General features: G+C 36.3%; 1 protein-coding gene across 3 annotated transcripts in view; it reads left to right on the forward strand.

Moving 5' to 3' along the window:
- Positions 1-14,575, forward strand: part of LOC111157324 (lon peptidase 2, peroxisomal) — a 123,317-nt gene that overhangs the window by 28,630 nt on the left and 80,112 nt on the right. For all 3 annotated transcript variants that reach the window (XM_022518640.1, XM_022518641.1, XM_022518642.1), the window contains 2 exons: positions 3,905-4,163; positions 12,210-12,351. In XM_022518640.1, the coding sequence (XP_022374348.1) occupies positions 3,905-4,163; positions 12,210-12,351 (401 nt within the window). The remainder of the gene's footprint in view (positions 1-3,904; positions 4,164-12,209; positions 12,352-14,575) is intronic.

The raw sequence follows: 14,575 nt of genomic DNA on the forward strand, positions 1-14,575 counted from the left end.
TTCCCTCCAAATCCCCATCCTCTATAGATTAGTTCATATCTGCCTTCGGCTCAGGTCATGATCTTAGGGTCCTGGGATCAAGTCCCGTATCTGGCTCTCTGCTCAGCACGGAGCCCGCTTCCCCCTCTCTCTCTGCCTGCCTCTCTGCCTACTTGTGATCTGTCTCTCTGTCAAGTAAATAAATAAAATCTTTAAAAAAAAAATGTTATAAAAGGGAATGATGTAGTATGTACTCCTTTTTTTCTAATTTTTTTTTCAGCATAATTAGAGGTTTGTCCATGTTGCTACATAGATTAGTAATTTGTTTATCCATTTACCTGTTGATAGGTATATGGTTTGTTTCCAGGTTTTTAACTACTGTTCATAGAGCTGTTAATGTTACTATGCTGGTAAATTTATTTCTTAGTTTATTTCATGTTTGCATGACCACATTCCCTTCTAGTTGAGTTATTTTACCAAACAAACTAAAGCTGAATTTCTTGATTTAATTCTTTCATCAGAATCCTTTTTGGAAATTCCGTAGTGAAACGAATGGAGGAGAACATGCATTCCCATTGATTTAGCCTCTCTCCATGTCATCTGACCCAGTTTGTGGTCAGCTCTCGGTCCTGATCTCACTGGGCTGTTGGGAAGTCCATTTTAGTTCCAGTAGTCTTCTGTTAACTTACAACTCTCCAATGCCTACTTTTTAAGTGAAGTGGTCCTGTTCTGTGAGATTGGGAGAGGGCTCTGCTCCGTTAGTTTGGACCTGGACAAGAAAGTTATATTTAAACTTTGTGTTATTTAACTGCTCTGCTTTTGTTTCACCTCCCAAGCTTCCCTGATAGTATATGTTTGATAGTTACTTTGTTGTTGTTGATGGAGTTGTGACAATTTTCAAAACTCGTTACTTTCTCTTGATAGTAGGACTTGTATATTGTGCTAAGAGCGTCTAGATAATTTGGTAATCCCAGGGGTCTTATTTTGAAATTTTGGTATTATCTCAGTAACATTTTTCTTTGCTTCAGGATTTATTCTAACTAATGACTTAAGGGAAATGCAGGGTGCAATTAGAATATATAGTGTAATGGCCTGAGAATATTAACATTGCAGATTTGATTATTCGCCATCAGTAGCCTTGTAAGTTGCTCTCAGCTTCCTCCCTCCTCCACTTGTCCTATTTAAAAAGTGAACTTAATTACTAATCAGGAATTTTTACCAGGCTTATACAGTGTAATTGTACAGATTTTGGAGGGAAACATTTAATTGAACGCAAAAGTGCTAACTCCTGTTCTTAAATAAACAAAAAGTACAAGAACAGGACAAAGCTGTTACTATTTTCACAACTATATAAGGAGACCACCCACACACTAGAAACTCAGTCTCTGCTGGGTGTGTGTCAGCATTAGAGATGCATAGCATTCGTGTACCTGCCCCACATGAACATACTTTTCATTGTTTAGTATTCCAGCAGAGAACTGAAAATGGGTAAATTGTGATATACAGGGAGGCATGTTGAACTTCTGAGCCATTCCTATATAGAATTAGATCTAAGTAATTATTATGAGTGTGGTTACAAAGCCATGAAAATGTTTTTCATGATTGTTGAGAGAGAAGCTTAACTAAGTAGAGGTCACCAAAAGCAGAAAGGAAAGATTTGGAGAAATGAGTTTGCTGATTTTCCCATCTTGAATGGAAAGGGCCAGTAGATACCATTTCAGTCTTCCAGTTGTAAAAAAGATTTAGTATAAACAGAAATAGTACTACACAGCTAAAAACTCAAGGAGCTAATACTCATTTCATTTTATATTTTTTACATGTAACTACATATATTATTTGAAATAGGAAGCATGCATTTTGAATCATTGAAAAGAATAATCAGAAAAAATTGTATCCAGTATAGAAAAAGACACAAAACAATACTTTATGTAGTATGGAAATTATCTTTCCTCAAATGTTCGGGGCACTTTTTAAAATTGTCTTTACTTGGCATATTTCTTAGAAGAAATTCCTTCAGAGTGTTTTCGATTTTTTCTAAATTACATGGAATTCTATTCTTAGTTTACTGAATGTTAATTAGGGGTGGATATTTCATTATAACAAGTGGCTTTTAGGTACGAAATGACATTCTGATGGAGAGTTTTGCTTCTTAGACATGGTCATGTAGTAAATACATCAGTAACCTCATACTAAACCATCTTTGCATAACTAAAGTGAATCCCACTAGACCTTAGTAGATTACTCTGAATAGATTTGATTTAGTAGAATTTTAATATACAGAATGGGACTGGGCTGAAGTTTTCTTTTGTGTTTGCTGTGATAGGTTTTAGAGTCTGGGTTTGCATTATAAAACAGTTGGGAAACTTCCTGTCTTTCATTTGTTCATGTATTTATTAATTAGGGTTTGAAGCCAAGGAAGGGGGAAGTTTTGTTTTTCCCTTTCCAAATCACTTAGCCAGAACTAAAAGCAACAGTGCTATAATTAAATTACATATATTACTGCTTAGCTAGGTTTTTTCAGACTAGCTTGGGAACCAAACTACCATTTAAGGCTATTTTTTTTCCTTCTCTGTAGGAAGAATGCAGAGTGGATTCCCAATAACAGAGTTGGCTTGCGTATGTTTTCCTTCTTCCCAGTTTCTCCTCTCTCTATCAGTACTATCATGTGGCCAGGTATCATCCCCCAGATGTCACTCAGCTGACGAATTCTTGCTGGTGACCATGAGTATTTAATGGTTTAATCTACAAGTATTTTAAGTAGTAAAGCACATCAGTAGACCTGATGAAACCTTGGCTGTAGAACTAAAGCCTAACTCATATCTTACTGGGGAGCCTTTAATTGATAGAACGTAGATAGTTTTTTATACATCTTATGTATTTTTTTTGACCCAGCACCTCTCCCTATAGATTAGTAAAAGGAAGTGGTTTTGGATATAGGTAGGGATTTAGTTATGAGGATACAAGGAACCATGGTAAAGCATGCTTTGTAACTGTAAAGATTTATAGATAACCTAAATGTTCAGCAGTAGGGCATTATTTAAATGAGTATGGATGATTAAATAATGGAATATTATATAGCTATTAAAATATTACTAGAAAATACATTTGACCCTTAAAGGTGTCCATAATATGCAAAGTGAAAAAAACATTTTACAAAACTTGAAGGTATGATATAATCTCATTTTGAAAAATAGGTATAGGGCATGTGTATGCACACACATATACAAAACCTACCATAGTACACACCAAAGTAAAGGTAGGGATGCTCTCTTGAGCACATGGGGTTATGGGTGACAGTTTTCTCCTTTGTATTGTTGTCACTGGGTTTTTTGAAATGAGCATATATTACTTCTGTAATAAGAAAAACACTTCAGAAAAGGATAAACAAATGCCAGCACAAATGGAATATGTAGAAATTATGTCTCCATGGAAGGAAAGTGTACCTAGAAAATGACAGGGGGTTACCTGGGTGGCTCAGTTGGCTAGAAAATGAAATGATAGGAATATAAACTTGAGGGTTTTGTTTTTTTTTTTAAAGATTTATTTTTGAGAGAGTGAGAGAGCACGCGTGAGAGCATGAGGACCCGGGCAGAGGGAAAAGCAGAGGCTCCTCTAAGCTGGGTGCCTGTTGCGGAATTCAGTCTGAGCTGAAGGCAGATGCTTAACTGAGCCACTCATGCGCCCTCCTTGAGTTTTTAATTGTGTATGTAGTACTTACTATTTCTGTTGATACTAAATCTTATTAAGCAAAGAAGCCAGGTCCAGGTCTCCCTGAAGACTCATTTAGAAAGATCCACTTTTGTTCTCGTCTCATTACCTTTTTTTTTTTTTCCCCTCCCTAAAACATATTTTGACTCTTGTCAGCTTCAAAAGCAGTTCTTCCATTTAAAAATTCTGTGTGCTTACTTCTGGGATTATTTGACAGACCGTCTGGATATTCGAGCTGCCCGGATTCTTCTGGATAATGATCATTATGCTATGGAAAAACTGAAGAAGAGAGTGCTGGAATACCTGGCTGTTAGACAGCTGAAGAACAACCTGAAGGGCCCCATTCTTTGCTTTGTTGGCCCTCCCGGAGTTGGTAAAACAAGTGTGGGAAGATCGGTGGCCAAAACTCTTGGTCGGGAGTTCCACAGGATTGCACTCGGAGGAGTGTGTGATCAGTCTGACATTCGAGGACACAGGTAAACTCTTTCTCTCAGTTTAGTCTCTGGTTCTCCATTTTAATTGACTAAAGCCCTTCAGAAGCCAAGGCATAATGTATATCTTTTTCTCAAAGGGCTATTTGTGATACCTTGAATCAAAAGGACACTCATAGTACTTATTTATAGTACATCTATAGGATATTTTTAGCTGGCGTAGAGCCTCAACCGTAATGGTGCATCCAAACTAACCTTGTTATTTGTCTGACAATGGATAACCAGTCTTTGCCTCAGCCTTCCTGAAATTTCATTTGAATGTAATTATAAATCAGTTATGGTTAGATGTTACAGAGTCTTTACATTCATTTTGGTCCAGTAGCATTTCATAATTAATGACCCCTTACTCTTAGAGTTTAAAAAATAAGTACAACACAGCTGGGGCAGGTAAGAGAAGGGAAGAAATCTTTGATAACAAACATGTTTGCAGTTTAACTTTCTTTTAAGAAGGCTGGTTTTCCATATGGGTATAAGTAATAAGGAGAAAGGATAGTTACTAAGACCTATCCTTGCAATTTTGACACTCTTTCTATAAAAATACATTGAACTGTGAGAACTGAGTCTTTGATTAATCTAACATTATTAGAATCAGATTTGCATGTTATGTTCATGGTTTTGTTCTCTCTGATCTCTGTTGCTCAGATTGGAAGATGCTTTGGGAAAGCATGAACATTCTGTTTTGAGGTTTAAGGGTTTCATAGCAGCTGCAAGTTGTGAGAAAATACACCTATAATGTGTATATTAAAGAACACTTCAAAATGTAGAAATCTTGGATGCTTATTAAAGAATGTGATGTTGTAAACCTGAAACTAATGTCAGTGATATCTCAGCTTTAAAAAAAAATTTTTTTTAAGAAACTGCTAAACTTCCAGTAGGAATTAATTAAACTGAAGATAAAACTTCTCTCTTCAAGGTCATACCCTCCCAGTCTTAAAGTTGTTAAAGCAATCTAAATTATATGTGGAGGCTTTGAAAATCATGCAGGTACTGGCAGTGATCAACTGCCAATTTAAGTTGGCTAATTTAAATGTGTATTTACAGTTTGGTGAATATGGATTAAACTTGGATTGTGTGTATTGGGGGGAGAATGGGATGCTTTTATAACATCTTGTTTTCCATTTGTATTATTCATTAGATCATTGGCCTTAGGCAGGAAACCTTTTCAGAAACTTTTCCATGAAAAATAGTCCTTTTTCTCTTTTATTTGCTTATTTACAATTCTTATGCATTAAAGAAAAATCATTCCAGGATTTCAATAAATAAACAATGAGGGCTGCAGATTAGGTTGGGGAATTGATTGGGGTCATTCTGGCAATTTCTAACTCTTTTTGTCACCTAGACCTGCTTATTCTCATATGTGCCACTAGAGGCTGTCCTTTGCTTTTATAAAGAAATTGGCACCTTATACCAATCTGGGAGAAACTGGATCTAGAGCCTGAATCTTTTTATTTTAGCTCAAGAGCTTTGGGGAGATGTTTCCCATTCAAGTGACTTGATTCATGCATTCAGAGTTGTTTTAGTTCACTTCTTTCTTTTGATATCTGTAGCATAATATTGTGTAAGTGTTTAATGGAAGTTAGGGAATTTGTGGAATTATTGTCATGAAATTAATATCGTGAGCACATGACATGTAGGTAATCTGTCCTCTTTCTTGCCACATTGTTTATTATTTATTCAGTAAGGCTTGGAAAGCACTTATTCAGTGCCCAACACATAATAGTAAGCATTTGATAAAAATTAGCTTTAATTATTAATTTTAAATTCTCAGGAAAGCAAGTTTACATTTTAAAGCTTCAATGAATTCAATCTGATTTTTAAATAGTACCTAAAACATCCTGTTCTTAGCATTATTATTTAATTTATGTGACAGAATTGTAGAAAAATGTATTTTTGTGATGACTGTTGGTGGGCAATATGTAATATCATAGTCCTCACCGCTTAAGAACATTGTTGGTTTTAAGCAGAGCTTTGTTTTAAGTTTTTACTTACACTGTTAGACATAAAATCTGTTCAAGTGAGTATACTTCCACATGTGTGAGTATCATTAAGAAAATTGAATTTGTTGTGAGTCTTGTAAAATGAGGCTGTGTATTTGCCTAAAACATTTGTGTAAATTTAAGCTTTTTAGGAATGTGTGGCATGCATAGGGGCTGTGATTGTTGCCAGATAAAGGGTGTATGGATTAGTCTGAATCATTCTGTGCCTGCTGGGAAGTACTCCCTCACTGTCGCTGTACTAGGTGTTTCATTAAACACTACAGCAGCCTGCCCTCGTACAACTGGGGGCTTCCTACCCACCAATCCTCCCAAGGCATCAAAGCCTGGAGAAAATTTTTATCCGAAAACCTGTTTGGAAGCAGGTAGAGAGTGGGGTGTGGCCATTCAGGAGAGCAGAGGTTGAGAACAGAGTATGGACTTATGTCAGAGCTTGTGAATTGGAGGTTAATAGAAGGGGGGGAAGAACAGTAGCTTATAGCACAATCATGGGGTGGAGTGTGTGAGAACAAGTGGTTCCATGTGACAATTGAAGCATTTTGGAAACACCCAGGTCTTGGCATTTAAGTACTGGTCACATGCTCACAGTTAGAGTTCATGCAAAGTTTTGTTTTTCCTCAGCCTCTGAGTAGGCACCACTGTTCTGCAGTCTTAAAATAGCCAGGGAAAAACAGAGCTGCTTTATTACCTTCCTTGCTTATTCTCTTGATTTTGTCACTCACTTTTCCTATTTTCCCATGCTCAGAACTCCAGCCTTTTGCTAGAAATACCTGTTCATATGAAGGAAGGTGCTATTAGGAATTAATTTTAATTTAATTTAATTTAATTTTTTAAAAAAATATTTTATTTATTTGACAGAAAGAAATCACAAGCAGGCAGAGAGGCAGGCAGAGAGAGAGGATGAAGCAGGCTCCCTGCGGAGCAGAGAGCCCCAGATGCGGGGCTCGATCCCAGGACCCTGGGATTGTGACCTGAGCCAAAGGCAGAGGCTTTAACCCACTGAGCCACCCAGGTGCCCCTAGGAATTGATTTTAAAAACAAATATGTATGTTTTAGAGTTCAATGATAATGAAATGGGAGGTGGGGAAGCAGAAGAAAGATTTGGTTTACATTTAAATCTTAAACTTGGAAAATCATAATCTGACTTTATATTGGCTCATTGTTTTTGTTTATATTATTTTGAGTGGCTTCAAGGAAGGAGAGTCATGTTGATGCTCCATATTAACTAGTACAGCTTTACAGTCTTCTCAATGTTTCTCATTTGGGTTTGCCTCCACTGGGGATTTTCTGTTCACTTTCATAAAAGCCACAGAATCTCTGTTCCTATAGTTTTTTTTTTTATAGCTTAACATTTTTATATTTAAATATTTAAAGAATTTAAATCAGTTCATAGCAATTGAATATAACTTCTTTTAGGATAAGTTTTATGAAATCATGTTTGTGTAATGGTTTTTCGTTAGTTGTTTCTTAGTGAAATATACTTATTGCTATGATACATCTCAAGTTATTGTTGCTAGTAACCCTTTGGAAGTGATTTGCCAGCTCTTTGTTCAGATAATAAAATGGTACCATTGCAAGGAATCTTTGGCTCAAACAAGGTGAGAAGAAAAATGAACTTTTGCTTTCCATGATACGTCTTCATGAACCTGAAATGGTGATGTTTTAAATAAATTAGCTCTTTCATTATTAGTTTCCACAAAGGGAAAATAAGCAAAGTAGCAAGCTTTTAATATATTTTTAGCATAGTATGCCAGACATATTATAGTTTACTCACTATCCTCCTTATAACCTGTATTTGCATATAGCTCTTCTTTGCCTCTTTAAAGTTTAGTTTCATTTTTAGGCCCCAATTCAAGACTTTCTCCATTAACATATGTGCAGTCAGTTATGATCTTACTCTTCTCTCAACTGACCAGTTATTGTCCATTGTTTTCTTTTGATGATTAAATAATATAGGCCTCTGGCATTCATAGTACATTACTGTAGAGGTAAACTATAAATACGGGAAAAGTATGAACTCTGTAGAGTAGGGTTTTTAGCTTGTCTTATTGTCCTTTGTATCACTCCGTGTTCACAGCAGAGTGCCAAACATGCTAAGTTCTCTCTGAGTGCTTTGTGAATTCAAGTAAGATTAAAACATATTTATATTTTGGAGGTCTTTGGTCCTTTAAATGAGTGCATCTGTGCAAATGAGTACATAAAAAGATTTAGGAATGGCTGCTATAAGAATAACAATTTGATTTGTTTAGGCATGCCATATTAAGGACTATTTTTAGTTCCTTAAAGACTGTTTTTCTTTTGAGATCATTAGGATCTCTTTTAAGGCTTATTACTTTTCTCAGTTGAAGAGAGATGTATACACCCTTGGTAGAAAATTTGGAATTTTTTGTTTTTTGAAAATTTGGAAGTTTTTTTAAAAAGGAAAAAACAAATTCTCATGTTTTCTACCATACACAGAGATAATCACTATTAACATTTTATTTCCTGCCAGACTTTTCACTGGGCAGCTTTTACCCTTTTCTTGAAGCAACTGTAATCCTCTTTCCACTTAACCTTGTAACATACATTTTTATATTACAGATTCTTCCTAAGTATCGCTTCAGTAGTTTGCACTGTAGCCCATGAAAGCTCCTTAATTGAGCAGGCATGAAAAGGTGATGGTGAAGTGCCCGTTTTCCCCCATTCTTCAAACACTGGGAGAGAGATGAGTGAATACATAATTGTTCCTGATACTTAGGTGTCAGCGACAGTGACGGGCTGACCAGCCTTTTGGCTTACTTGGATTTGAAGATACCCAGACAGAGTAATAAAGGCGTTGATTACCATGGAGATGTAAATACGTGATACTGCAGTTGTCTGTGGTTGTTTTTTGAAGCATAGACCAGACTGTATTTTGGAAAATGAAAAATGGTGATCTTGTAACTTAACGTTTTGAGCCATGTAGACACTTACAGTTTTGTTTATGTTATACACTAGTTGAATAGTCCTGATAAATCTATGAACTACCTGTACCATTTACAAGAAAAATAGAAATTCGTATAGTTTTTAAATTAACTTGTGTACTTCAGTTTTAAGAAAAACTTCTAGGTAATCATGTATATGGGCTGAATAGTAAGTAATTGAAGAAATAAATTCTTTGAAGACTTCCCTGTATTGTGCTGTGCTGCTTTCTAGATGTTATATTATGAGGAAGGACACGATAAAAGGATATGGAAAATTTTTTTTGCCCTCAAAAACGTTATAGTTTGTAAGAGTATTAATTTCATTAATTTTCTACCTATGTAGTTTCTCTTGATATGCTAATTTATTTTTTTAAAGCGGTTATTTTGGGTGATATTGAAAGAGAACATTTTTATTTTGTGTATTACTACATTTTTAACCACCTGATTCCTAGTCCAAAGATTTATTCTGTTTCTTTAGTCAGTGGATTGCCTGCTACCATACCTCCTGGCCAAAGATAGCACATTATATTTATTTTCCACAGCTTTTGGCTCTATTTAATGGTTCTCTTCTTTGACCTCTAGACTAGTGGTACACATTTGGGGAATGTCACCTGTGATTGCAGAACACTCAGGGCATTGAGTGTGCTTGGTGCTCTGGAAAGACATTAACGTCAGTGAACATCTTTTGAAAGCTTACTGTGTGCCAGGCACTATGCTGTGTCCTTTACCTATTGTTTATTTTAATTTTATATTTCATGAGGCTGAATACACTTTTATTACGTCCATTTTACAGATAGGGAAACTGAGACTTAGGTCAAGTAGTTTGTTCAAAGCAGTATTCAAAGGCTTGTTTGGCCTTCACAGTGGTGGAAGAAAAATACTTCGGGTGCTGGCATGGTTGGTCTGTTGTTGTCCTTAAATAAATTGGGAAGACAAGCTTCTGTTTGGAGAACAGTCTGACAGTTCTGTATCCAGGATCTACTATGTAATAAGACTCACTATCATCAGCGTGCTCACTGGCTCTTTAGAAAAGGCTATATACTTGGTACCCATAAATAAAAACTAAGTTGTAACTGCATCAGATGAATTGCAGGCCCAGTAAATGCTATAGACATTGCATTTTGGGGAAGATCACATTGTGAGAGTTGGTCAGCAGAAGTTTAGAATTTCTGGATCTACATAGGCAGGGAAAGTATTAAGGGCAGGAAGGCACCATATTAACAGGTTAAAAAAGCACAAGGGCCATAATAGGATTGTGATTGTAGATAAGGCAAGAGCGGACGGGACAGCAGGTTAGGAAGGCTGTGGGGGGGGGGTGGGGCGGTGCAGACTGCATTGTGAAGGGCTTTGAATTCACAGGAGTTTGGATTTATTCACTAAGCTCCGGGAAGCAATGAAAAGTTTAGAGGAATTGCTTGTATATAGACTAGGATCTAGATTTCTGCTTCTTTAGAAAGGACATCTGCCTAGAATATTATTTTCTCTCCCATGACTTTAGGTCTAGAATTGTCATTACCTGTTTTTGAAATCTACCTGTCAGAAACAGTAAGGAAAAGAGAGAAGTTGATGCAGTAAGAAATGACCCTTAGAGGCTTTGCAGTGTTTTGTTTTGTTTTGAATTTCCTTCCCTACTTACTCACATAAATACTGCATGTTCTCAAGAAAAATAATTTGAGAGACTTTTATTAATTTTGGGTCTCATCCTTCTTATATTCCATTCTGAAATCTTGAATGTGCTGACTCCTTATTGTAATATCACAGTATTTATTGTATTTGGTTCCAGTGCCTTGGTCACCCTCTCTGGATGTAAGGCATTCCCACGATATTTGTAAGGCTTTCTTGTCTTTTCAAAGGTCACTCTATTTACTCTGTCCTACTTTACACAGTCATGTGGTGAAACTGAGGCCTGCTCTTGGATCGGCTTTGTGCCTATCCTAAGAAAGCTGTTGCTGTAACACCCCATTTGATCACTTTCTTCTAGGCAGACGGGCTTTTATGTCTTTTCACAAACAGCATCTGCTTTACACATGGCTTAGGCAATAAGGTTGTAATTAAAATTAGTAAATTGCTGCTTAAAGTTTTGCTGGCTTTGTTTAAAAAAGAAGTCACTTTTCAGTTTGACAAACACATTTGTTTTTATTTATGCCACCCTCTAGATCTGTTATAATTATGTAGATAATTCTTGTTCAGATATGATAAAGGAGCCTCATACATTTTAATGTACAACAAAATATCTGGCTGAACTTGGTTATACTAGTTCATATATGTGGGATGAACACAGAATTAATGGAATTTTGATATACATACTTTTGACCCCAGATCTTACTATAAGTAATAACAATCTATTGCCTCTAAAATAAAATAATTTTGGGGTACCTGGGTGACTCAGTCATTGAGTGTATGCCTTTGGCTCAGGTTGTGATCCCAGGGTCCTAGGATCAAGTCCCACATCAGGCTCCCTGCTCTGTGGGAAACCTTCTTCTCCCTTTCTCACTCCCCTGCTTGTGTTCCCTCTTGCTGTGTCTCTTTCTGTCAAATAAATAAGATCTTGAAATAAATAATTAAAAGAAAAGAATTTGGATTTTTTGGGGGGAGAGGAGTGTGCATTTTGAATGGCCCTTTGAAACAGTTCTGATTTCCTTCATAAAGGAAATGATGATGATGATGTTTTAACCTGCCCTGGGACAACCATTTCAGTGTGTAAAAAGGTGCTTGTTTTGGGGGGAGGGGTGAGGGTACTCTGAGAAACTGTGAAAAGCATGAGAATTAAATTTATTAGGCTTCTTTGGACATTTGGAATCCTGAGAAGTAAGAGTTATAATTATTTAAGTATAATGTTTCACAATTTCACTAAATGGCAAAAACTAGATTGTTTAAATATTAAGGGAAACTTACAGCCAAAATTAAATAGAAAATAAAAATTGTATCTGGTAACTCTTGGTTGTATCATAGAGCTTTTTAAATATATAGTACCTCTTTGCTATATTATTGTGATAACTAAATGACTTTTTCCCAGTCCTAAATTTTGATTTCTAAGTGATACCACTCTTACCCCCTGACATCATCTTGATAACTTGCTTGCTTGCTTTCTGTAGGCGCACCTATGTAGGCAGTATGCCTGGTCGTATAATCAATGGCTTGAAGACTGTTGGAGTTAACAATCCAGTGTTCCTGTTAGATGAGGTTGACAAACTAGGAAAAAGTCTGCAGGGTGATCCTGCAGCAGCCCTGCTTGAGGTAAGATTTAGAAACTTCCCTGTCTTTGATCACACCTGAAGAGTATGGATGGGAGCAGATTATTGTAGTCAGTAGCATATATATTGGTGTGGGTTTAATCATGGGAAAAAGTATGATACAGACTAAAACCTGAAGCAAATTAATATTTAAGTTAAACTGTCTTAGAGATTTCTTCTTTCTTTCTCTAATAATCCCCTCATTTCTTTTTTCTTTTTCTTTTTTGTTTTTATCAAATACTTTAAATTTTATATATGCTTTTTGTTTAGACAACAGTAGTTCTATAAGGTTATTACAAAAAAACAGGAAGCAAGTCTTCTTCTCCCTGGGGTCCCCATGTCTATTTCTGCATGTTAAGCTCTTTAACTTTTAGTTTACTCAGCTGTCCTCTCAAAATAACATGAGTATATTGCTGCTTCTTGATTATACAATTTCTGGCATCATCTGTTGATTCTTCTCTATAAGAGATGAGGATTTCACTTGCTTTCTTCCCTCCACCCCCAGTATGTTGTTTTTTTATACCCCCCAGTCTCCCAGTCTAAATTGTATCCTGATTTTGTTAAGTCATTGTCAAATACCTAAATTATTTTAAGTATGTAAGTGCTTTTCATGGCTGAGCCATGTGATAAACTATAATCACTTTTCTTTTCCTGTCCTTTTGTTTTGTAAACATTAAAAAAAAATCTTTGTAGAGCTAATAGTTGCCTTGTTTCTTCTGCTTACTTCCAGTAGTTGTCTAAGTCTCCTTTCAAGACTTGTAGACACTGTGGGGCGCCTGGGTGGCACAGTTGGTTAAGTGTCCAGCTCTTGATTTCAGCTCAGGTTATGATGTCAGGGGGATGAAATCAAGCCCTGCATCAGGCTCCATGCTCAGTGCAGAGTCTGCTTGAGTTTCTCTCTCCTCCCTCTGCCCCGCCCCCCTGCTCCCATGTGTACACCTTCTCTCAAATAAATAAAATAAATAAAATCTTATAAAAAGATAAAAAACTTGGATTCATTAGCTTGATCTCCTTCACACCTCCAGCCTGAGTTAGTTGTCCACATCTGGTGCCTAGCTGTCTTGCTAGGATCTCCCTTCATCTCCCACCATGTTAAATTTCCTGTTTCCTGCATTCCATGTCTTTCCCATTCTCATTCTCTTATTTTCTTGGTGTTGATCTGCCAGTAGCTTCCTGAGAAAGCTTGCATGGGTGGTTCAGAGTTTGCATATCTGAAAATGTCTTTATGTTTCCCTGGTACTTGATTGGTAATTTGCATTCTGTTTGGACATAATTTTCCTTCATAAACCTACTTTAACCACTCCTCATTTTACTACCTCTGCCCCACCCAACTCTTACTGTGGTTTACGTAAAATATTAATATTCAAACTGAAGACATTAAAGACATTGCTCCATTGTTTTCCAGTTTCCTGTGATGTTGTTGATTAGATTGAGGCCTTCAGGTCCTCTCTTTTGTGACTTTTTTTATTCTTCAAAAACTTTCAGAATCTGCTCTGGATATTCTTGAATTTTAATGATGATTTTTTTTCTTCATTTTTTGGGAACTCCTATTGGATGTGAGATCTTTAACTTTCTTATCTTTTTTATTACTCATCTTTTTTTTTTTTTTTGCTATGGTTTTTATGAAGGCTTCCTTAGCTCTATTAATCCTCTGTGAGTTTATTTTTTCGAAGAACTTAATTTCTCTTAATTTCTCTTTCATAAAAAGAACTGTTTGTTCTTTTTATGCTGTCTTGCTCTTGTTACATAAATGTAATATGTCGTTTTTGTGAGAAAGATACTAATAGGTATTTTTTCCTTTTCTTTAAGCTGCTTTAATCTATTATATATTTTTCCTCTTTTATATTAAAGTGGCCTGTTAGATATCTGGTAATTTTTGTTTGTTTGTATTTAATGGTGAGGAACAGAAATGCTGATTGGCAGCTCTGTGCATCAGGAAGAGGGTTTATTGACTGAGTTTCACGGTATGGTTGGCTGGGCTATTTGAGGAACCTCTTACATCAGTAACTTCAGGTCTTTTGAGACTTGTCACATTTCTCAGAGAGGACTCCTTAAGTCCCTTGCCTTTAGAAGGAAGGCTGGGTTGCCACCTTCCTGGGAACTAAGCAAGGGGGGAGAAGGGGAGGAAGTGCCCTGTCAACTGCATTCAGCATCCCAGATGTATGCATTCACCTGAACTGTTGTTTTCAGTAGAGTACATACTCAACTGTGCTGAGGGTCACTTGAGC

The sequence above is a fragment of the Enhydra lutris genome, unplaced genomic scaffold, assembly GCF_002288905.1.
Source record: "Enhydra lutris kenyoni isolate GAN:26980312 unplaced genomic scaffold, ASM228890v2 scaffoldscaffold54, whole genome shotgun sequence".
NCBI classification, from domain to species: domain Eukaryota; kingdom Metazoa; phylum Chordata; class Mammalia; order Carnivora; family Mustelidae; genus Enhydra; species Enhydra lutris.